Source organism: Palaemon carinicauda, chromosome 1 (genome assembly GCF_036898095.1).
Source record: "Palaemon carinicauda isolate YSFRI2023 chromosome 1, ASM3689809v2, whole genome shotgun sequence".
NCBI lineage: Eukaryota > Metazoa > Arthropoda > Malacostraca > Decapoda > Palaemonidae > Palaemon > Palaemon carinicauda.
The window spans coordinates 214,162,297-214,188,404 of record NC_090725.1 but is presented as its reverse complement, the minus strand read 5'-3'; the positions used below and the strand labels follow the sequence as shown (position 1 = coordinate 214,188,404).

At 38.8% G+C, this 26,108-nt stretch overlaps 1 protein-coding gene across 1 annotated transcript in view; it reads left to right on the top strand.

The window, feature by feature from the left end:
* LOC137653989 (BRCA1-associated ATM activator 1) overlaps positions 1 to 26,108 on the top strand; it is a 379,147-nt gene that overhangs the window by 133,710 nt on the left and 219,329 nt on the right. Inside the window, exon 7 of the mRNA XM_068387628.1 lies at positions 18,979 to 19,100. Within this exon, the coding sequence (XP_068243729.1) occupies positions 18,979 to 19,100 (122 nt within the window). The remainder of the gene's footprint in view (positions 1 to 18,978; positions 19,101 to 26,108) is intronic.

Sequence of the window (26,108 nt, the reverse complement as noted above, 5' to 3'; positions counted from 1 at the left end):
AGGGGATTTCAAAAGAGCTCTTAACAAGGTGCCCCCTATCTTCCTTCAATGGAAATGAAGGATCTCCTATTCCTGAAAGCTGATGTGACCGCCATATACAGTCACTAGATACCAACGGTTCAACTTCCATTGTTACAATTGGATCAGGTAGATCATGAAGTCCGGGACACACTACAGGAAATGAGCCTGGTTGCCGACAACATGTAGAGAACCTCTTCTGTTTTGTCTGAAAGAGAGGGGATCTTATTGACAAAGGAAGCTTCAGATGACTCACTTGACAGTCAGCAGGTAAGTACAGTACTGTTCCTAGTACTTCTTCTGTTCATACTCCTGTTCCTGTATCTGCTACACCTGCCTCTACTTTGATTCCTCTTCCAACTCCGAATGCCCCCTTGTTCTCTGGACATTTCGAGTTTATGGCATCCATGAAGGCATTCATGGAGAACATTCATGCAGAGCATAAAAGAACACAAGAGTCCTTAGAGGCAAAGATTGAGGCGCTTCAATAAGCACCTAAGTCCCAGGCTCCACCAGTATCAATTCTTCCAGCCTGTTCGGCGAAGAACCCTTGGCGTTATGCAGAACTAGTGAGGGATACCTTCACATTGTAGAAGGCATGGGCTCTAAACCGGTTTCGGATTTAGAGTTCTATCCCTCTATCGAGAATTATCCTTACTGTTACGTAAGGCTGAATTCCATGGCATCCATCAGAGATTATATGATCCCAAGAAAATCATCATCTTGGACCACGTAAGGCTCAAAACCTATTGGGGAAGGAGCTCAAGACAGCTGAGTTTACCAATACTCAGGTTTCTGCTTTCGGCAGGAAGTAGGCAACTTTTGTAGCCCCCAAATATATTGTCTTTCCTTCTGCCTCAATGAGTTTAGAGGCTGTTAGAAAGGCAGTAATGGAAGGTAAGCCTCTGCCAGTGCTAGTGGAATGCAAACCTGTTTTGCTGGCCCTTCCTTATGACTCCGATAGTTGGGAAGATGTCCAACACACCTTCACAGTTGGAAAACTTGATAGGGATACCGGAGGCAAGCAGTTTAATGAGAGATTTCCCAGAATTCTGGAATTTCTACTAAAGGCTGAATTGGAGGCCAAAGAAAGACTGTCTGCTTCTTTGTCATACCAGTCTTATCGTGAAATGTTGATTGGGAACTAATCGAAGTCTAACCTTTTCACCATTCTGGCAAAAACCCATTTGGCCACCTTCCATAGGGATCTGCATGCATTCTTTTTAGCGAGGAGAGCCTGCAGAGAGCATGTCCTATCAGCAGCAACTATTAGGCATGAGGCTAAAAAGTTGATTGACTCGAACATTATGGGAAAGATTTGTTCCCCAAAAGGTAGTTAAAGGAGTCATGGATAGGGCTGCTCAAGAGAATAAGAGCCTTATGCAGAAATGGGGGTATGTCCTCAAAGAGGAAATTCACCCCCGAAATTCACCCCCGGAGGAGGACCTCAACCTAAAGGCAAGAAGCCTAGGAGACCTTTTAAAGGCAAGAAAACCTTTCCTGCCATGACAGCCACAGTTGGCACTATTCCCCATACGGTGTACACGGTTTCCTAGCAGTACGTGACACAGTTCCTGACATTTAATCCTGTTTACTAACGGACCAATGCAACATTTCACCCTATCGGATCTTAAGGGAAAGTGCAAGTGGAAAGGGAAAGTCTGGAAAAGGTGGCCAATCTGGGGGCCTATCAGATAGAGGCAGGTTGGTTAAAAGAGCAGGTTCTTCAGAACAACAATGAGGAGCTTCTGGTAGGGGGAACACTTTATTACTTCAAGGATCAATGGAAATTTGATCCTTGGGCACACAGCAGTCTCAAAAGAACTAGGCTGGAAATGGAGACAGAAACAACCCCAAATCAAGAGGTTCTTCTAACCCACAATCCCATTCTTAGAGGAATATTTGCAGGATTTTCTCCGGAAGGGAGTTATCCGTTGCACAAAGTCCATTAACTTTTAAGGATACCTATTCTGCGTGCCAAAGAAAGATTTGAATACTTTAAACTATTGTGGACTTGTCTCCTCTAAACAAATTCATTCAGAATGACAAGTTCCAGATGCTGACTATCTCGCAAATACGAACCCTACTACCCAAGGGGGCCTACACCATCTCCATAGATCTTACTGATGCTTATTGGCATCTTCCGGTAGGTTGGCACTTCTCCCTCTACCCCTACCATGGCTTCAGACTGGCAAGAAAGGCCTACGTATTCAAAGCTATGCCCTTTGGACTCAGCATAGCTCCAAGGATTTTCACGAAACTAGTCGAGACCATTGTTCAACAACTCAGGAACAAAGGTCTTCAAGTGATGGTACACCTTGACGACTGGTTAGTCGGGCTGCAACGAAGTCGGAATGTCTTCTAGCAACTCTGGAAGTTATGAAATTTCTACAATCCCTGGGCTTCCAAATCAACCTAGAGAAGTCCAGGCTATCTCCAGCTCAAGAATTTCAGTGGCCAGACCTGCACTGGAACCTGAAGTCACATTATTCTTTCTTTACCTCAGGGCAAGAGGAAGGAAATAGCAAGTTCAGTCAGGTGTTTAGTTCAGTCGAAGACAATCACGAGACATTATCAGGAAGGAGTCTCGGGATCGCTACAATTTGCAGCGGTTACCAATCCAATCTTGAAACCAGTATTCAAGGATACCAACAGAGTCTGGAGAAGAAAGGCACCAAATGCTCGGGGAGATCTTCGCCACAAGACCCTGGCTTTACTGTGCAAACAGCTGAAGCTGTGGTCCACTGCCAAGAGCTTGTCGACACACGTCCCTCTTCAGTTTCCTTCTACGTCAGTGACAATCCACATGGATGCCTCAGAGCAGGGTTGTGGGGTCATACTCCTACCAAGATGATACAGGATCAGGGGTCAGTAGCATTTCAAAATTTCTATATCAACATTCTGGAAGCCATGGCAGTTTTCCTTTCTCTGAAGAGACTGAACCCGAAGAAAAAATCACATCAAATTAGTTCTCAACAGCAAGACGATAGTACACTGCATCAACAGACAGGGTTCGAGATCTCCATAGTTTAGTCATATAATGTAGGCCATTCTCAATTTGTCAAAGCGGAGAAATTGGCATCTCTCAGCAGCTCACTTAGAAGGGGTTCGCAATGTGATGGTGAACGCCCTGTCAAGATTCAAGCCTCTGGAAACTTGATGGTCTCTAAACAAAATATCGCTCTGTTTCATTATGGAGCAAGTCCCAGAACTGCAAGTAGATCTCTTAGCGACGAGATTCAACAAGAGCCTTCCCTGTATGTAGCACCAAATTTAGATTCGGAAGCAGCGGGGATAGATGCGATGTCACTGGATTGGAACCAGTGGACTCGCATTTATCTTTTTCCACCGTTCAATCTTCTTTTGAAGGTCCTGGACAAACTATGGACCTTCAAGGGGACAGCAGTGTTAGTGGCCCCAAATTGGCCCAAGAGCAATTGGTACCCCCAAACTTCCCCAGATCCCTCTGATGACACCAATGCTATCCCAGGATGTTCAACAGAAGACTGTCATCGCTTCTTCTTGGATAAGGAAAAACCTTCAGCTCATGATTTTCTCGTTCTAGCTGCTAAAAGAAAATTCGGAGTTTCGAAGAAAAGGATTGCTTTATAGAAGAATACAAACCCTCTACTACAAAAAGTCAATACTTGTCTTCTTGGAAGAAGTGGGTGGAGTTTATTAAGGAACATAAGCCCTCTTCGATTACAGTGGACTTCTGTTTATCATTCTTTATTCCACTACATGAACAAGGTTTGGCCTCTACAACTATTTCCTCATGTAAATCGGCCCTAACCAGACCTATCGCTTATGCTTTTGATATAGATTCCACAGCGAACTGTTCAATAAGATCCCGAAGGCTTGTGCTAAATAGTAACCAAATGCTCCTCCTAAATCCATCTCATGGTTGTTGGACAAAGCCTTGTACTTAGCCTCCTAAATAGATAACTACTCTGCTTCTTTTAGTGATCTTACTAAAAAATTTATCATTTTACCTGCTATGGCTTCTGGTGCTTAAGTCAGCGAGATTGTGGCACTATCAAGGGATGATGGCCACATGGAATTTTCGGAATCGGGAGAAGTTAATTTATATCCAGATTCTGCATTCCGGGCTAAAAGTTAACTCCCCACAAAACGTTGGGGGCCTTGGAAGATCGTTCCACTAAAGGATGATCCTTCTCTGTGCCCTGTGGAATGCCTTGAAGCTTACCTGTCAAAGAGTGAGGCCTTTAAAGGTGGACAACTTTTCAAAGGGGAAACAACAAGATCTAATCTCTCTTTGTAACAGCCAAAGTCCAAACTCGCCTCTTTTATCAGAAGGGCTGACCCAGATAGTATGCCATCAGGTCATGATCCTAGGAAACTAACCTGTTCCTTTAAACTTTTTCCAATATATGTCCTTCGAAGACTTGCAAGCTTACACGGGAAGAAAATCTTCAAGAGTGTTTTTCAAACATTCCTTTGCGACAATTGGAAGAGATTAAACACTTTGTGTGGTAGCTGGTAGTGGTATTAAACCAGCATCTTAGTGTTGTGCGTGGACTCTTATGAACTGTATGATATGGGAATTTTACAGTGTGCATAGTGCAGGTTGGATATTCTTCTAATTTGCAGTGTGTGATAAACTCTGTTCATATTGAAGATTCAAAAGGTAATATTCTTTTCTCTATCAAATAGAATGATATTATTTTATTCTATAAGATGTTACTGGGGTAAACATCTCTTGTTTTAAGCACAAAAATGAAAATATTGTTGCACCAATTCTTGTTAAATTTATATGTTTTTGGAAATAATAAAAGATTATACTTTTTGCATTTCCTTTATATGGACCTACTATGCCTAAATAAAAAGTAGTGTACTTCTATTTTTAAATCCCCCTCCCCTTTTCACTGACTATTGCTCGGTCAATATGTGTTCACGCAAAGATACTTTCTCACAGTGAGGGGCTGTGATGATAACTTTTAGGTTCTGATACAGTTTACAAAAACTTGCATAGTCCACTCATAGACTTGGACTGTTGTCCAAAATAGCTATATTTGGAAGTTTAAACAAACTATCATAAGACAGACTATTCAGAGACGGATTTTCATTCTTCTATAATTAGTAAGGTGGCTTAAGAGCACGTATGTGGTTAAAACTCTAAATTGCCACAACTGAGAATTTTAGTTCTCGGATACACTTCCATCAAGACGACATGGCTCGGGCCCAAAAAAAGGGATTTTGACATAGGAAAAATCTATTTTTAGTGAGATAGCCATGTCGCCCTGAGGGACCCGCCTGTTACTTTTCATCCTTTCCCAATTCTCAGAGTGAAGTCACGATTCATACTTTAGCTGCTGCTGGAATGGTAAACCAGCAAACATGTTTACAGTAACACACTGGGATTGGAGTTGTAATGGCTCTCCTACGTATCCAATCCTATCCCATATCCTTTGAGGCTAGGTTAACTCTATTCGGGGAAGGATAGCCGTGGTTATTTTAAACATGTCCCTGTTACATACATGATATCTCTCGGGATATTTGCTCCAGGGGTTAAAACCCTGTGATACCTCTACAGGTAAAATTCTCTGGTATATCACTCGCAGGAAATATCCCAAGTAGAAGCTGCCTAGAGGAACTTCCATCAGGACGACATGGCTAACTCACCCAAAAATTGATTTTCCTTATGTTAAAATCCCTTAAATACAGTTAACTGTAATCTCCACAAATATGTCCATTAAACTGTATATACATATTAATTATACAGTGCCACATTGTACAGGCCCTGTTTACCTTATTGGGCTGTCCTTAGCTGGAATTACACAATGGATGGTACATGATCTATGTGAAGTTATATGCACCAACTATTAAATAATGAGAGCTGAATAAACAATCAACCAATCAATCATATTGTAAACTGAATATATTTCTTTCGAAACCTATTTTTGTGGAAAATATGTAGCTGTCTCGTCCGTCAGTGCCTTTGTAGATAAAAATGTACATAACTGGCATTATTATATTTACAATCGCCTGAATTTCCATAAGCACAAATTCTTGAGCATGGTACCAAGTTCATTTGGCATTCACCTGAGTTTGTTCTACAACATATTTTGCAATTTCACGGGTTAGGAAAATCCTCAGGTATTGGCTCTGTAATAATTTGAGGACTCCATTCTGTCTCTTGTTCTTCATATTCATGATAACATGGATCATGAATGATATTGTCCTTTAATAAACTTGCTTCTTTGAAAATATTTTGGAATAACGGAAAAGGATGTGTATGTCCTGCATCACAAGTTTTCACAGAAAGATACCCCCCAGATGCTGAAGCCTTGATGAGGATGGGGGGCTTGGGGATTAGCAGCTGGGCTCTAATGAACTGTGGGAACTACTTCCCATTGGACCTCGGTGCACAGCTGTCGATCCAACTAAATCAGTCAGCACTTTCTCTTTTACTTTTGATTATGTCTTTTTTCTCCCATCTCTTCCTTTTGGGCTCAATATTGTTGATGACTTTGGCATGTTCGATTATACTTTGGATGCTGTTTTGGATTTGGCACAGTGTGGGATGGACGGCATTCCATCTCAACCTGTGCCAATTTAGACGCCATCACCCTCTGGCAGACCCCATTGGGTGCAGACCAAGTCTGTTAAGAGTCGGGCTCCAGTGATCCGGTTTTAAGTCACCCATATTTGCGGGTAATGTGTGACGCCAGGCATTGGAGTCGACGGTGGGAGGGGCTAACTACCCCAACTGACACCTTAAGAGAGGCAGCCCCTCTCTAATAGAGGACTGATCCCCGCTGAAGCCTCTTCTCGTGTTGGGCCACATGGGATAGGAGGACTGACATCCTCCGATAAGAGGTGGATAACCCGGCTTGCTTTTTCAAAAAAACCCAACACCTCTGTTGACGACCTGGAAAATACAAACATGGACCTCGGTACAGACAGCTCCAACTCGGGTTCTAGCATTGTAACGTTGGAACCTTATTCACGTCATGTGAATAATAAAATGCTAGAGAAGAAGAGAGAGAGAGAGTGAAAAATTATGACAGTACAGAAAGATCTAGAAAAGTAGAAGTATTACCTGGTCACTATGAAGTAGTGAATTATGAAAATTTTTTTATCTTGGAATTTGAAAACGGAAGAAATGAGCGTATAAATGTTTTTAAAGCTAATAGGGAAATAGTTACTTTATGTGGAGGGCAGCCAAAAATTCTACCCCAGGGAAATGGAAGTCTCTTGATAGAGACACTGTCCCCAGTACAAGGTGAAAGGTTGAAAACACTTACAACATTGAATGGTCATAGCGTAAAATGCGTTTCGCACCCTACTTTCAACCAGAGTAGAGGTGTGATATATGCTTCAGAATTGTGGATGAACTGAAAAATCAAGGAGTAGTTAAAGTAGTCAGAATGAGAAAGAGAGTTGGAGAACAACGTATCCCTCTTGCTACTCTGATTATAACATTTGATCAATGCCGATTACCAAATGTTATAAAAGCTGGTTGGCTATCTTTGAAGGTAAGACCATATATCCCTTCACCATTGCGATATTATCATTGTCAAATGTATGGTCATTTAAGCCAGAAATGTAAAGAAAAACTAAACAATAAGCCAGCTGTTTGTGCCAACTGTGGAAAAAGTAGTCATGTAGTATGCATAGAAAACCCTAATTGCATACATTGTGGGGAAGCACACCCAGCTACATCTAAAAGCTGTGTAAAGTTTATTTTTGAAAAAGAAATTCAGGCCATTAGGACCATGGAAAGGGTTACTTTTAAAGAGGCTCGTAAAAGAGCTCTTGAAAAGCAAATAAGACCAGGGCAACCTTTTTCAATGGTTCTGAAGAAAAACTTGCCAAACCACACTGACGAAAATTATATCTCTACTTCTAATATGAAGAAACAAATGAAAGTAGTTAAAGAGGTTGAAAGGCCCATCGAAAATCTATATCCAGAAATTGTAGAAAAATCAAAACGGATACTTAAAGATCTGAAAGTTATTCAAAAGTCAACTACTCCGATTTTAAACAATAGTACACCTCTCACAGGCCGTGTCCTTGCCTGATCTGATGAAGGTTGCACTTGAAACCAATTTACCTGGTGAACCTGTAGTGGGGAAGGTGCAAAAACCTGACAGATCACAACCTTTTAATCGAAAAAGAGAGAGACCTCGATCTCTCTCGCCTCCTACCATAAGAAACATTAAAGTCACGACTTCAAATAAATATGATATCTTGTCTGCTGATGTTTCTGAACAACTAGAAGGTAAACTGAACCAATCAGAAATTCAAGTTGAGGTCCACCATCCTCCTCAATAATTAGATCAAAAGGACACAAAGAAAAAGAGAAACACAAAACCCACTATATCAAGATCCTCTCTAGAGATACCACCGGGAAATATTGTTAGATCAAATATTGCCAATGGGAAGACTTCATCTAAGATGTCTTCCAAAAAATAAATCATAGTTTTTCCTCCATTCTGCAATGGAATTGCCAGGGTTTAAGGGCGAAATATGAAGAACTCAAGCTCCTCATACGTGAGCACTCCCCTATAACTGTATGTCTACAAGAAAGCAAGCTCGATGCTAATACTGCTTGTCCTCGAGAGTATGTTAGCTATAGAACACCATATGATCAACGAGCAGGGAGCCATGGGGGAAGTCTTATATACATTCGTCGAGATGTTCCCCATATATCTTTGTCCATTTGTACCCCTCTGCAGGCATGATTGTACAAATTGATATAGGGAGAAAATACACAATCTGTTCTCTTTACTTGCCTCCAAATGATATCATCTCGTATGATAATATAGTAGAGGTGATTAAACAACTCCCACAACCTTTTCTCTTACTAGGAGATTTTAATAGTAGACATCCTTTATGGGGTGATGTTTTGGCAAATGCAAGAGGTAATATTATATCATCAATTTTGAAGAATGAAGATGTCGGGCTCCTTAATACAGGAGACCCCACACATTTTCATGTACAGACAGGTACCTTGTCCTGCATTGACCTATCAGTTGCAAGCTCTAACTGTCTTCTCGATTTTAATTGGAGAACATTAGATGATTGGCATACTAGTGATCATGCACCAATCATTATAAACACCAACAATGGTCCACCTTTACAAAGATCGCCTTGATGGAATCTTGATAAGGCGGACTGGAATAGGTTTCGGGAGTTAAGTGAAATTGAAGGAAATGCAGAACAGTTTGAAAGTGTTGATGATGCCATAGACTTACTTAATGGAACTCTTCACACAGCAGGAGTGAATTCCATTCCCAAAACTACAGGGATATTCAGACGACGACCAGTCCCCTGGTGGTCCTCAGAACTAACTGCCCTGCACAGAGCCACAAGAAAGTCTTTAACTCGATTGCGCATGCGCCGTACTGAGGAGAATTTAGTCATATACAAGAAATGTAGAGCACAGTTCCGCCGTGCCATAAAGGAAGCCAGGCGCGAGTCTTGGATGTCATTTGTTTCCTCCATTAACAGTAGAACACCAACATCATCTGTGTGGAGGAAAGTAAAAAAGATAGCAGGCAAATTCACCCCAAACCCACCACCAGTGTTAAAGATAAATGGCCAGTATATGACTGGAGCAACCGAAGTTAGCAAATCCCTGGCTGACCATTTTTCAAATGTATCGTGCAAGTGTGAAGCAGCTCCTGGTCACCAGTATAGGAGCATTGAAGAAAAGAAAGTTTTAAATTTTGCAACAAGAAAGCAAGAGTCATATAATTCTCCTTTTACTGAAAGAGAGTTTGATTCTGCTCTTGCTACGTGTAACGATACAGCCCCTGGACCCGATGGAATTCCATATGCAATGATTAAACACGTACATTTTAATACAAAGTTATTTATTTTAAGCATTTTTAATAGAATATGGCATGATCATAGTTATCCAAGTGTTTGGGAACTAGCCATTATTCTAGCCTTTTTAAAACCCGGTAAGGACAAGCTTTTAGCAGCAAATTATAGGCCAATTGCATTGACATCTTGTTTGTGCAAAATCATGGAAAAGATGGTCAATGTAAGACTGATGTGGTACCTTGAAAAGAAGGGTATTTTATCACCCATTCAATGTGGATTCAGGAAAATGCACTCAACGACTGATGTGCTGATACAACTTGAGTCCTCCATTTGTGAAGCCTTTGCTTCCAAAAAGCACCATGTGACAGTCTTTTTTGATCTTGAAAAGGCATATGATACCACATGGAGATACGGTATACTTAAAAGAATCCATGAGTGCGGATTGAGAGGAGAGCTACCACTGTTCATCCAGTCATTTCTTTCACATAGAGTTTTCCAAGTGAAAGTTGGGGAAGCTCTATCACAGAGTAAATGCCAGGAGGAAGGAGTTCCTTAGGGGAGTGTGCTGAGTGTAACCCTTTTTGCTCTAGCAATTAATGGGATATCCTCAGTCATTCCCCGGGATGTTCTCGCAACATTATTTGTGGATGATTTCTCCATATCATTTGCTGGGGCCAGAATGGCAATGGTTGAGAGAAAAATCCAACTCTCTATTGATAAAATTATCCATTGGGCTGATATGAATGGATTTAAGTTCTCGACAAGTAAAACTACAATTGTCCATTTCTGTCGTATACGGGGAGTACATCCAGACCCGGATATATACATCAAAGGTCAACGGATCCCATGTGCAAGTGAAGCTAAATTTTTAGGGTTGATATTTGATTGTAGGCTTTCATGGGTTTCTCACTTAAAAGCATTAAAAGCTAAATGTGTTGAAGCTATGAAGCTTTTAAAAGTATTGTCCCATACATCATGGGGGGCAGACCGCAATACAATTTTAAAATTATACAAGGCCTTGATATTTTCCAAAATTAGTTATGGATGCGAAATATACTCGTCAGCAACCCCAAGCCGGTTAAAAATATTAGATTCAATACATCATGCCAGCATTAGATTGTCCACAGGAGCCTTTAGAACTTCGCCTATCACAAGTCTCCTTGTTGATGCTGGGGAGTTGCCTCTGGACCTTTACCGAATGTCCTCTATTATTCGGTATTGGTTTAGATTGCAAAGACTCCCTAATTCTTCTGCCTTTCAGACTGCAAGCTTGTAAGACACTCAACCTACTTTGAGCTGCACCCAAAATCTCCTCAACCTTTTGGGTTTCGGGTGAAACAATTATTAAACAATCTGGATTTGATTAGAATTAATGTGCTTCCATTCAAGGTATCATCAACGCCTCCATGGAAATTACCTGACATATCTTTTTGTAAATACTTTATTGGAGTTAAGAAGAATATGAGTGACTTAGAATCCAGGTCTCTTTTTATGGAACATGTCGAAGAACACGGGATCGACTTTTATATATACTGATGGCTCCAAATTTGATGCTGGCGTTGGATTTGGAGTACATAGTAATGATTTTAATTGTAGAGGTGCACTTCCTCTAACAGCTTCCATATTTACTGCCGAACTGTATGGCATACTAACTGCTATTGAGAAAATAGCTTTGGAAAAGGAGGGTAATTTTACTATTTTTAGTGATGCAAGGAGTGTTCTTCAAGCTTTATAAGTTTTTAATTCTAGTGACCCTCTAGTTTTAAAGATTTTAGAATTGCTTTTTAATATTGGACGGAGAGGTATAACAGTTCGATTTTGTTGGGTTCCAGCACATGTAGGTGTGTCTGGGAATGAGAAGGCCGATTTACTGGCGAAGAATGCGGCATCCGAGTTGCTACCAAGGAGGCATCCCATTCCCTGTAATGATATCCTACCTTACATCAAGAAATTAGTTTGTAATAAATGGCAACAGCACTGGGATAGTCAAGATGGCAATAAAATGAGGGAAGTAACAAATATCATATCACCTTGGAGGTATAACATGATACCCCGAAAATGGGAGACGACTCTTTGTCGCCTCCGAATTGGTCACACTCGGTTGACACACGAGTTTCTGCTGAAGGGCCAACACCAACCGTATTGCGAGGACTGTTTAGTACCCTTAACAGTGAGGCATTTGTTGACCGAATGCCCTAATTTTACTAACTTAAGAAATAGATATCTGTTTGAGGCTCGAGGTGAGGATGGCAGGTTCATCCTTGCCAAGATTCTTGGACATGATGTGTCCTACTATGCGAGTGGAATTTTTAGATTTTTTTCAGAAGCAGGTCTTCTGAAAACTATTTAACTATTGTAATGACTTCTTAACTTTTATGGTTTTAATTAAATTCTCTTTTAATTTTCATATATAATAAATGCTATAGGCGTCAATGACCTTAGATGTCAGGATGCCAGAAAACTTTCAATCAATCAATCACAGAAAGATAATCAGTGTACAGTATCATGAAAATGGTTGATTTTATCTCTTATAGGTATAATATTATTTTAACAGCTCAAGACCAAGTATTACACTTTGCAACAGAAAAGCACTTCATAGAGGCTTCAAACAAAAGTCCAAGCACTACTTTGTCCTTTGTCAAAGAAAAGGGTTTTTAAAGGAAAGACTGAAATAAAAAGTTAATGCAGCAAAAGAGGCATCTACTGCTCAAAAGATATTAGAGATAGGGTATTATTATTATTACTTGATAAGCTACAACCCTAGTTGGAAAAGCAGGAGGTTCTAAGCCCAAGGGCTCCAACAAGGAAAATAACTCAGTGAGGAAAGGAAATAAGGAGATATACTATGAGGGAAATTTAAGAATAACATTCAAATGAATAAATTATATGTAAACTATAAAAACTTCAAAATAACAATAGGAAGAGAAATAAGATAGAACAGTGTGGTCGAGTGTACCCTAAAGGAAGAGAACTCTATCCCAAGATTGTGGAAGATCATGGTACAGAGGCTATGGCACTACCCAAGACTAGAGAACAATGGTTTGATTTTAGAGTGTCCCTCTCGTAGAAGAGCCACTAGCCACAGCTAAAGAGTCTCTTTTACCTTTACCAAAAGGAAAATAGTCACTGAACAATTACACTACAGTAGTTAACCCTTTGAGCAAAGAAGAATCATTTGGTAATCTCTGTGTTGTCATTGTAAGAGGACAGAGGAGAATGTGTAGGCCAGACTATTCGATGTATGCGTAGGCAAAGGAAAAATGAGCTGTAACCAGAGAGAGGTATCCAATGTAATACTATCTGGCCAGTCAAAGGATGGCAAAGCTCTCTGGGAGTAGTATCACAATGGGTGGCTGGTGCCCTAGCCAACCTACTACCAATAAATGAATACTATGTACTTTTATTTTTGGACAAATTGTAGCCTATTGATAGACTTTTTACTTAAACTTAACAAGAATAGGCAGATCCTTCTTAGAAGATGGAGAACTACTTAACACCAAAAAATCTGAATTAGTTCATGAGATGGAAAAAAGAATTTGGGAGATACACCAGATTGAAGTCTTACATCCACAACCTGCACAGTATTCAAATTCATGCTCCATGTGCTATTACTGCTGCTGCAAGGTTTACTGAAATAAAAAGTTAATGTAGCAAAAATATTATCTACTGCTCAGAAGATATTAGAAATAGGGAGAGAGTGAAGGTACCCTATTGATAGAATTTTTACTTAAAACAACCAAGAATAAGCAGATCCTACTTCTTAAAAAATGGATAACTACATAACACTAAAAAATCTGAATTAGTTCATGAGATAGAAAACAGATTTGGGAGATACAGCAGATTGGAGTCTTGCATCCACAACCTACATAGTATTTGAATTCATGCTCCATATGCTAATACTGCTGCCGCAACTTCTATGAAAGTCTTTGGATTGTTAGCTGAAATTATATTGATTAGGATTATATCTTTGTTCAACGAAGCAAAAAGAGTTGATGTAGTCATTGATCTATATCAGGAGAACTATATAAAAGTTAGAAAAAGACTTATTAGTGGCACTAAGAAAGATTGTATTCACATAACATTATCAAACAGTTAGACAGCCTGACCAAAAGACATGGACGATATTTAGTTTTCAATCCTTGAAAATAATTGACTCCAGAAATTCTTTCAAATATTTTGCTTTGCAACATCAAGAAAGATTGGCATGAGTAACTATGTTTCTAAGCAGTATTATTGGGTAAGAAGCACTAAAATACAAAATGGGCATGTAACAAAGGTACCTGAGTTAAGGTCTACTGTTAAAAAAGCAGAACACCAAGATTGTACATTACCATTAATCAAGCTGTTAACCTGTTAAGCGTCCTCCCTGGACCAGGTTGCCGCTAACGTACCGTCATGATTTTTTTGCCCTGAGCGGTCATCTCACCAATGATAATTTTTCAAAGTTAATATCAATTCTTTATGCTTATAATTCGTTTATATGGTTAAAACTAGGGATATCAATTAATGGTGGAATAAAAAAAACAATTAATACTTCTATTATTTCATTTCAAAAGGCTACATAATACTGAATATTCTAATGGGTTCTCTTCATATTCAACCGTAAATCTTATGCCAGGATCAGCAACAAAAGCAAAGGGACAAGTCTCCCCCCTCTCTCTCTCTCTCTCTCTCTCTCTCTCTCTCTCTCTCTCTCTCTCTCTCTCTCTCTCTCTCTCTCTCTCTCTCTCTCATATCTTTCCCTCTATAGTTCTCAAATATGTTCATCATACATTTGTACATTATTTATCCAGTTTATTCTCTCTCTCTCTCTCTCTCTCTCTCTCTCTCTCTCTCTCTCTCTCTCTCTCTCTCTCTCTCTCTCTCAGCATTTCCTTTCCTATATAGTTTTGTGAAATCTGGTTGTCCAGTCATTCGGCAATGAGAAGTCATTTTCGCTCTCGGCATCGAAAGAAAAGTTTGTTTCTTCAATATCATCATCACTGGAGGATTCAGAACTAGTGCTCTCATTATCAAACAGGTTATCATTATCAGATTCCTCAACAAGAGTATCATTTATTTCATCTAAAGAAATAACCTTCCTCTTTAGACCACTCATTTTAAAAGGAACAACAAAAAACTTTGCTACATGAACACCCGAAGTGCACTGAGAGAAATCCAGTTTTTCTAACATCAAGCTACATTTAGAAAAATAGTTGCCAGACATCATATAAGTTTCTATTTACAGCTTATATATGCTTAGAGTATTGCCAAGTGGTGATCCTATACTTACTATAGGAGTAAACATATCACGAGACTGACGACTTGAAAAAGGCAGTTAAAGTCATGAACGGACTATACCGTTGAAGGTGGTACTGAGTAGATCATGGTGAACGGTTTATCACGTGGGTGACGCTTAACAGGTTAAATGTGCAAGTGTCTAAAGTGTATCAATTGCCTTTTCAGACACTGATGTATTTGTGTGTCATTTACTCTATCACATTGTTTTTAAATCAAAGGGTTTGAAGAAACTTTGGACTCTTTCTGAATAGGGGCACATAGCACTATACCTTCCAGTACATGACATATAAGAAGTAGTAGGGAATCAAGTTATTGAAACATTACTGGCTATTCGTTCACTCAGTGGTTGTGGCATGACAATTAACGTTGGGACAAAGCATGCAGCTCTAAAGCGAGGAAAAGATTATGCATGTATTCTTGAAGACACGGGAGGGAAGACCTATGAGACATCATTTATGAAAATGCTGTGGAGTATTTGACTATAATGTTGTCAAAACTTCAAAATAGTAAATGATCTGTGCCCCTTCAGGTACCATCGCATGAAGAATTTGTATTTTATGAAGCTCCCATCAACTACTACTAGTCTAAAACTCCAGTTCAAAAGGGTGTATCTACAAGCAAACAAGATGGTGCTATTTATTAAAGGACAGTGTAGGCATTCATGATCCATGTCATTATTACTATGAAGAACAAGAGACAGGATGGAGTCCTCAAAATATTACAGAGCCAGTGCCTGAGGATTTTATTAACCTGTAAAATTGCAAGATCTGTTGCAGAACAAACTCATGTGAATGCCAAATGAACTTTGTACCATGCTCAAGATTTTGTGCTTGTGGAAATTCAAGCAATTCCAAAAATAATAGTATATAAGGCCAGTTATGTACATTTTATCTACAAAGGCACTGATGGACGAGACTACTAGATATCACCCCCCCCCCCAAAAAAAAGGTTTTGAAAGGAATTTTCAGTTTAAAATATGATTGATTGGTTCATTGTTTATTCAGCTCTCAATATTTCTTAGTTGGTACATATATTATGTACCAACCATTGTGTAATTCCAACCAAGAAGGCTCACAGTTCCTGTACAATGTGGCACTGTATAATTATTATGTATATACTGTCTGATGGACATATTCGTGGAGATTACAGAAAACTATATAGATTTTTTTGCTTAGTTACTTCTTTATCATTCGATTTAACGTTTTATTTATTAAATATTATAACACATATGTTCAGGTGATGCCACATTAGTTAACTCAAGATATACTGAAGCGAGTAAAGGTTTTGTTTTAATAGAATTATCGTTTGATTGGTCAATAAAACAATTTGATTATATATCATGTCCTTTATTAACAAAATTTGCAAATTAAATGCACAAAACTGTGTTCTTATGGTGTAGAAAAGCTTTTTGAACAAATTTAATCCCTAGTTGTTTTCTGCTAGAAGCATCCATTCTTGATATATAGACAGTTTTCCGATTGGGTCCGTCGGCCATCTTGGCTGCCATTTTGGAGAAAATTTCCCCATAGTAGAAATGCATATTCTAGCTAGGAATCATCCCTAGACATCATGCAATTATTTTATGAAGAGAACAGCTGTATAGACTTTCATGCCACAGTTGCCCCTATGTGGCGCCTAGACTATATGAGTAAAACTAAGATGATGGTCAGTGAAAGTGCAGAAAGACAACAAATAAGGGTTATGAATGAACCTCTAGAGATTGTTATAAATATATATACTTGGGGCAAACATTAATTGTTTCACCAGAACACAAGACCAAATTTAAAGGAAGAGATGGGGATCTTTTGGTAAACAAAATGAAGTTGTGAAAAGTGAAATGACACTATATCTAAAAAGAAAAGTATTTAATCAGATGTTCCTACCAATGTTAACTTATGGATCAGAAACTTGGAGCCCAACTCAAGCCCTATAACATAAGGTAGTTACAACCGAAAAGCTGTGGAAAGAATAATCATGGGAATAACACTAAGAGACAGAAAAAGTGCCACATGGATACGAGAGCAAACTAACTAAAGTAGAGGATATTATAACGACATGTAAGAAAAAGAAATATACTTGGACAGGACATATAATGAGAAAGACTGATAATAGATGGACATTAAGATTAACAGAATGGTGAAGATGGGTTGATTTCTATTCTAAGTACAAAAACCCTGAATTCGACAGGTATATGTACAGAAGAATTGTCATTGACTTTTGTCTTTCTTTGTGGCTAAGTGGTAAAGTCACTGTTATACAAGTATCCTGGACCAGGGTTCGAAACCCGGCTGGTCAGATACTAAAGTCTTTTGAGTTATTTCGCTTGGGGCTCTGATCCCAAGGTCGTTAGGAGAATCCAGACTTTAATGCATTAAAATACATGGCTTATTTGAAATATGAAAAACGCATTTAAATGTGCAAAATTTATCATTAATCGAATGGCAAGTTACAAACCTACCAATTTGCTATGATGGTGAAGATGGGTTTATTTCAATTCTAAGTACAAAAACCTGAATTCGTCAGGTATATGTACAGAAGAATTGTCATTGTCTTTTATTTTTCTTCGGAGCTAAGTGGTAAGGTCACTGTCATACAAGTATCCTGGACCAGGGTTGGAAACCCGGCCGGTCAGATACTATAGTCTTTGAGTGATTTCGCCTGGGGTTGTGATCCCGAGGTGGTTTTAAGAGAATCCAGAATTTAATGTATTAAAATATAAGCCTTATGTGAAATATGAAAAACACGTTTAAATGTGCAAAATTTATCATTAATCGAATGCCAAGTTACAAACTTACAAATTAGCTACGATGGTGAAGATGGGATGACTTCAGTTCTAAGTACAAAAAACCTGAATATGACAGGTATAGGTGCAGAACATTTGTCATTGACTTTAATCTTTCTTCGGGGCTAAGTGGTAAGATCACTGTCATACAAGTATCCTGAACCAGGGTTCGAAACCTGGCCGGTTAGATACTACAATCTTTAAGTGATTTCGCCTGGGGCTCTGATCCTGAGGTCATTGAGAGAATCCAGACCTCAGTGTATTAAAATATATGGCTTATTTTATATATATATATATATATATATATATATATATATATATATATATATATATATATATATATATATATATGTATGTCACTATCATCATCATCTTCAGCCGACCACTGCAGGATAAAGGCCTTAGACATGTCCTCCCACTCTTGTGTACTGTACTCACATGTGCACTTGATAAACTACTTACTATCATGGAGGAAAACTTCCCCATTCAGTTGTTTATCCTTAGAAAATATAAGGAAATTCCCAAATATCACATAAGCAGTACAAAAGGAAAAGAGTGAATTGAAATCAATCAATTAATTTTCACAAAGGAATAAAGATCATTAATAGTTTAACAAAACTGTGATATTTCATAATCTCCTCAAATGCTCAAATAGACATGTAGCTGCTCGATGTCCTCTGATTAAGCCATATATACTACTATCTGTTCTGTTTTCCTTTTCTTAATAGGGACAGAAACATTTATGTTGGTTTAATGGTACATGAAAAGATTTATGAAGAATAATTGATGCGAGGTGAAATATAATTTACTTTTATTTCATATATGCAAACATTTTACTTCAATTAAGAATGGACTCCATTTCCTCTAATTGGATCATATTAGCTTCCTACTTCCAAATTTTTCTGCATTTACAGAGTCTAGTCAGAAAAGTAACATAGTTTTGTATCTACATAGATATTGCTTTGATTTTATTTCTTCTTAGAAGACTTGGTGTGATTGTCAACCATTAAAATATTATGTGAAATTTATTTTAGCTGTGGGATTTACTTTTGCTTTTTTTTAACATTTCAGTGATGAAATATTATTTTGATTTTCTTTCTCAGTTTCAAGAAAAGATAATGGAGTATGGTATCATCGAGCAGTTTTTAGTAGACACCCTGTGTGCTGATATAATTGGCTTTATAAAATTACTCTTTGATAAGGGTCACGCAGAAGCCTTCTTTCGGTAAGTTTATCTGGACATTTTTGAAACATTACTGATTTTATTTACATGTGAATGTTCATAAAACATCTATAGTACAGATTGGACCTTTTTATTTTTCCAACATTTTAACACCATAAAGAGAATACCTTTTGTAATCATATATATACAGTATATATATATATATATATATATATATATATATATATATATATATATATATGTATATATATATATATATATATATATATATATATATATATATACACATATATATATATATATATATATATATATATATAAATATACATGTATGTACATATATACACATATGTATATATATATATATATATATATATATATATATATATATATATATATATATACACACATATACATATACATACATAGTGCTGTATGGAGAAAGGTAGAATAATCTTAGAGCAAGAAATACTTTAATGCAACCATTTTTAGAGGTATCAGTTTGTTGAGTGGAAGGTATACTAATTAATAGTATTAAGGATAAAACAGAGGATGTAATCTTAGAAGTGCAGGGTGGTTTTAGAAGAGGTAGGGAATGTATGAATCAGATTTTTATGGTTAGGCAGGTATGCAGGAAATATTTAGCAAAAGGCAAGGAGGTGTATGTTGCGTTAATGGATCTTGAGAAAGCTTACGATAGAGGATGAAGGGAGGCGATGTGGAATGTGACAAAGTAATATGGAATTGATGGAAGGTTGTAAGCAGTGAAGAGTTTCTACAGAGGCAGTAAAGCGTGTGTTAGGATAAAAAATAGAGTGAGCGAGTGGTTTCCAATGAGAGTGGGGCTGAGACAGGGATGTGTAATGTCGCCATGGTTGTTCAATTTGTTTGTTGATGGAGTATTGAAAGAGGTGAATGCTCGAGTGCTTGGTTGCAGATTGAAACTGATAGACGAGAGTGATTATGAATGGGAGGTAAATCAATTGTTTTTTGCGGATTATACTGTACTGGTTGTAGACTCGGAGGGGAAGCTAGATCAATTAGTGACAGTTTGGAAGGGTGTGTGAGAGAAGGAAGTTGGGTAAGAGTAAGGTTATGAGAGGCACGAGAAGGGAGGGTGGTGCTAGTTTGTATGTCATGTTGAATGCAGAGTTACTTTAGGAAGTAGATCAGTACTTGGGTCTGTTGTTTCTGTAAATGGTGGAGTGGAAGCAGATGTACATCAGAGTGAATGAAGGATGTAAAGTGTTGGGGAAAGTGAAGGGAGTGGTAAAGAATAGAGGATTAGAAATGATTGTAAGGAGAGTTCTGTATGACAAAGTGATTATACCAACAGTTATGTATGGATCATAGTTGTGGGGAATGAAAGTGACGGAGAGACAGAAATTCACTGTTTTCGAGATGAAGTGTCTGAGGAGTATGGCTGGTATATTTTGATTAGATAGTGTTAGGAACGAAGTAGTGAGGGTGAGAAGGGGTGTAAGAAATTATTTCACAGCTAGAGTGGATATGAATGTGTTGAGGATGTTTGCCCATGTAGAGAAAATGGAAAGTGGCTGTCTGTTGAAGAAGGTGATGAATGAAAGAGTTGTTGGGAGAAGTACAAGGGGAAGGCCAAGGTTTGGATGGAGGGATGGAGTAAAGAGAGCTCTAGGTGATAGGAGGATTGATATGAGAGAGGCAAGGGAGCATGCCAGATATAGGAATGAATAGCTAGCGATTGTGATGTAGTTCCGGTAGGCCCAACTGCTTCCTCCGGTCGCCTAGGTGACCGCTGAGGTAGCAGCACTAGGAGATTCAGCATATGAAGCTTCATTTATGGTGGATAACGGGGGAGGGTGGGTTGTGGCCCCTTAGTAGTACCAACCAAACTCGACTGAATCCCTCATCTGGCTGTGTGGAGTGGAGAGGAAAATTCCCCTTTGGTTCCTTTCATTGATGTCGGATACCCAAAAAATTGGGGGAAGTGTCTTGGTAGATAGATAGAACAGATTTTTTTTTTATTTCAAATAAGGGTGTTATTGTATTTTATATAGGTAGAATAAAGAAGGACAGTAGGCTAATTCTCATACTTTTTTTATGGTTGATTTTTTCTATATCAGATCCTGTTTATGCCAAAAGCACCCAGGAAAACTTATATTTTAAGACTATTATACGTAAATGACATTAATTTCATGATATTCATTGTAGTTGAAGTGTTAAGATGTCACTTGCTTACATCCTTCAGAATAAGGTTTGATCCCCTCTGGTTCCCTGCCTCTGTTTCAAGGCACAGGTGTAGGTCACATGGCTCAAACTTCTATTCTAATATCCATGATTACTATTATTCATGTTACTCTTCCAAATTTCAGCACAGTAGTAGTAAAATGGGTAAGGATTACTGATTAATCTTGCCTCTCCATGACTTATGTTTCTGGACTGAGGATCTAGATCAACTTTTGTGTGCATAACTATTACTTACACCATTGAATAGCTCCTATATATTTAATTATGGTCACCCAATTCTTTGAACATTCCATGGATACGAAAACTATTCGTCACTGTCTGTGAATATTCCGCTGGGACATTTAATGCTGTTGACCAATGTTCTATGTTACATAGAATATCAGCACTGATTATAATTCATGTTTAAGATAATGTAGACTTATGTTTCTGGCTTTTGGAGCCCTCTCCCCCCTTCCCAATTGAATTTGCCACTATATGTCCAATTACATTTTCTGATATGTCAACTATTCTGTTGGAACATAACAATTATGCTTTGATCAATCACACATTCGGATTCAATAAATTTTTCTTTGGTTTATAAGAGATCTAGACTTCAATTCTAAAACACTTTCTTACAAAGTGGATGAGATAATTTCAGTCCGAATACAGATGCTGGTTCGTTGAATGTTCAGTTGGTATAAATACAAATCTGTGATTTGCAGAGTACTGTATTGATAATTCGATATGGTTTAGCAAGGTGAGTTGGGTGGCTAGTACTAGCAGTCTCACTTCTGGTGATAGTAATTGCATTTTATTTTCTGGTGGTAGTTTTCAGTGAAATGTCAAATGTTAAACAAAATGGGGCTAATACCTCTAGGCATTAGTAATGTCATGATTTCATTTTGTCATCAAATAGTTGTACTGTATTGTATAGGATTTTGTTGGTTTAAGTAATTCTCAAATATGTAATATGTTAGTGATACATATGTTCAAGGTACTACATTTTAATTTTATATTGGATACAATTATTTCTATATTCTGGCCCAAATATTCATATTGCTAGGTCCCCAAAGCTGACTCAAGAGTGACGTTACCTTAAAAAACTAAATATTTCCCATTCTTCCCTTCAAGAGGCAACAGTTCCCACCCCCCATGGCAACATCTGGTTATTAATAGAAACCCAAAGTAAGGCTTGAGCTCACATGCTGGCTTGTCCTTATATGCTCTAATCAGCATTCACGATCCAGACGCCTATATGCTCCAGACGCTTTTCCCCCTTACGCTCCAAACTCGCTTCACCATGACGCTCCGGTCGCTCGTCACCATCACGTTCCAGTTGATTTTCCCTTGCGTTCCAGCCATTTTTTGCCTTCACGCCCTAGCAAGCTCTTGTCAGTCCCATCATCCTTCTCCTTCATGATCTGCTAAGCGTTCCGGGCGCTCGTCTCACCATCAGTGCTTTTTGTCTTAGGAAGAGGAAACGATTTCTCCTCAACTAAAAGTTCACATCAAACCTTAAGGATCATTCTTCTTCGAGGGAGAAGAATGAGAAGCTTCAACGCTCTTAGCAATCATCACTTGCTCCATCTTCGAGAAGTGTTAAGGAAAAGATTCCAGAAGCAGCGACAAGTGTTCCTATCATCATGACCTCTGCTGTTTTGCCTTCGCTATCCTCCAGCGCTCCTCCAGATGATGAGGTATCCAAGGATTTCCCATGTTCAGAGAATGGTACTGGTCACCTGCCCCGTCCCAAACAGGATGTTCCTTTACCACAGTTTTCTCCACCTTCGCCACCAGATAGATGTCCGCTTCCGGTGAAACAAGAGGAAACCACTGGATACATTGCCTAGTGGAGATATGAGGGCAAGAACACGCAGAAGCTCTTTCTCTCTGCAAGAGATTTCTTTTATAGAGAATTATAGGCTCTCCCGCATTGAATTTGTTCGGCCACATCATATAGCCGCACCAGTGAAAACTGCAAACTCGAAAGACCCATGCCTTAGACGTATGGAAACTGTTTCTCTTCTCAGCAGGTGCCCTTATGAAGAATAAGGGACCATCCAAGAAAAAAAAGGCCCCACCAGTGTATCCAAAACATCAGCTTCAGATCGTGAGACTTAGACCAGAGGAGTGAAGTCTTGTCTTCTGTTTCCAACTGTCATCTCATTCATGAATAAAACCCTCCACCTTCCAAGGAACCAAAAGAAATGGAGGAGATATCGTCCGTTGACAATTCAGAAGGAACTTCTATACCCACAGAATCCAACACTCCAACAACAGAAGGAGAACAGAATCAACCTACGTCAAATTACCTACTATGCATTTCAGGGCCGTGTCCAATTGATTTTCGTTGATAAAATCCTACCAAAACATCGGATATGGGTCACATTTTGGAAATCGGTATTTGAAGCCACAGCCTAATTGGCAAAAATATGCAGTAATGTCTAATGTGAATAATAAAGGCACTTACCGGGGTAATTATAAGAAATTGAAAGGGTAACCTAGCTAAATTTAGACGCACCCAGAGAGAGGCTAGTGGTGACGTGAACTATGACATCAGCCGTAATACCCAGTAAACTTTCCATTCACAATAGTAAACACGCCGATAACAGGCGGAGGACAGCAGACCATTCATACGTCAAAGCCAATCTGTTCTACGTGACTGCTGTCTGGTGCTTCACTTATGGCAGGCCTGGCAAATTGTCCTTGTAGCTGCAAGACTGCTTTCGTTCTGCGTGTTTTTGCAGTATACGATAAAGAAAAGAACCTCATGTGACATATGAGTAATATTAAGAGGTAATTGGCTAACAGATCATCCACAAACGCCAAATGATTCAGACAGGAAGCCTAAATTAAATTTTATAGGGGTCATACTTGAATGATGAGTTTGGAAAAAAATGAAATATAAAAATATCTTGTTTATATTAATGTATTTCTAAATTTTCACAATTAGAATAAGAGATGACATATTTTTTCTTGACTGCAAACTATCTCACTGACTAGCTTCATCAACCATATTTAACAATTTACCATTCTACTGATCTCCTTATATATATATATATATATATATATATATATATATATATATATATATATATATATAGAGAGAGAGAGAGAGAGAGAGAGAGAGAGAGAGAGAGAGAGAGAGAGAAGTGTATAGGGTAGCTGTTTGTTTGTCTCCATTCATAAAGTGGCTATACGACTGGAGTGTATAGTAACTACGTCATACTACAGTAGAGTATCAATGAGTGGGAGGGCCTTCAGTAATGACGTCTACATAGTCTCTCTCTGGATGCGTCTAAATTTAGCTAAGTTACCCTTTCAATTTCTTAGATTTACTCTGGTAAGTGCCTTTATTATTCACATTAGACATTATTGCATATTTTTGCCAATTAGGCTGTGGCTTCAAATACCTATTTCCAAAATGTGACCCATATCTGATGTTTTGGTAGGATTTTATCAGCGAAAATCAATTGGACACAGCCAAGAAATGCATAGTAGGATCATTTAAATCATCTATGGCCAAGGTGTGATGCAATAGTCATCACTGAAAGGCAAGAAATCTTGCATTGACCTCATGTGTTGCGTTCCTTCCAATGCTAAGCCTTGTTTTTAACTCCCTTGGTCTATTTTGGCTAAAGAAGTTCTGGTAAAGGTTGAGGATTAGATGGTATGAGAAAAAGACTCCCTTAAATCTATTGAGTCATCTCGCCCAGTTGTTATCCCTCTCCTAATACAAAAGAAATATAGAATTCTTGTAGCATTGCCATTACTGCTTCTAGTCGATCCTAAGGTGGCCGTCATCACATCCAGGTGTTCTTCAGAGAGGCTGTCAACCATTTCAGTCTCCTTTTATTATTTGGAAGCATCTGCTATAGTAACCAAAGCTATGAATACCTTCCAGGCTTCCTCCTGGATTGATCATTGTTCTGATGCCGTCGGGTACCTTGCAGACAAGGAGGATTTGACTGACCCTACGAAGAAACGAGGGTTAAAAGATATTGTTTTAACGAAGCTAGGGCAGTTGAATGCATTATGCACCAAGCTGCCAACCAGTGGACAAACTGGATGCTGAAATACCAGAAGGTTGTGACTTTCAGTATATATAAACACATCGGCCTCTGTGAGGATATGGATCTTTGGAATGCCTCCTTGAAGATGCCTACACTTTTTCCACAAGACGACTGGTTTGGTTTGTTGACAGCTCCCCAGGCCTTCATTAAAGTGTTCAAGCTGGTATTGTCCTGGGCCCATGCCAGTGGTATCAGGTTGCTTCGTTACCTGGATGACTGGTTGATTCTCAAGGAATCCAAAGAAACCCTGCTTGTTCTTTGAGATAAAATTCCTGACTTTTGTCAAGAACTGGGGCTCTTGATAAATTAGAGAAGGCCGTCCTCTTCCCCATGCAGAGGCTGGTCTACTTGGGGATGGTACTAGATACCATTCAAGGCAAAGTCTTTCCATCCCAGGACAGGATATCAAACCTGCGAAAGGTAGCTCTTCCCTTCTGGAGCCATCAACATATGCTAGCACACCTTTGGAAGAAACTCCTCAGACATCTTTCATCACTGGAGTGGCTAGTTCTGGAGGCAGACTTGGCTTGAGATCACTTCAGTGGTGGCTAAAGTCGGGGTTGCAACATCTCGACAATCATCTGTTTCTAGTGACAGTTGGAGAAGCCGCCAAGGAAGACAAAAGTGATGGCTGCGCGAGTTGTATCTTCAGAGGGGAATTCTGCTCTTGTTTCCCCTCCGGAGTTTCATCTGTTCATGGATGCATCAAGGGAAGGTGGGGAGCTCACCTGGGTCACCGCGTGGTATCGAGAACTTTTTCAGATTGTGTGAC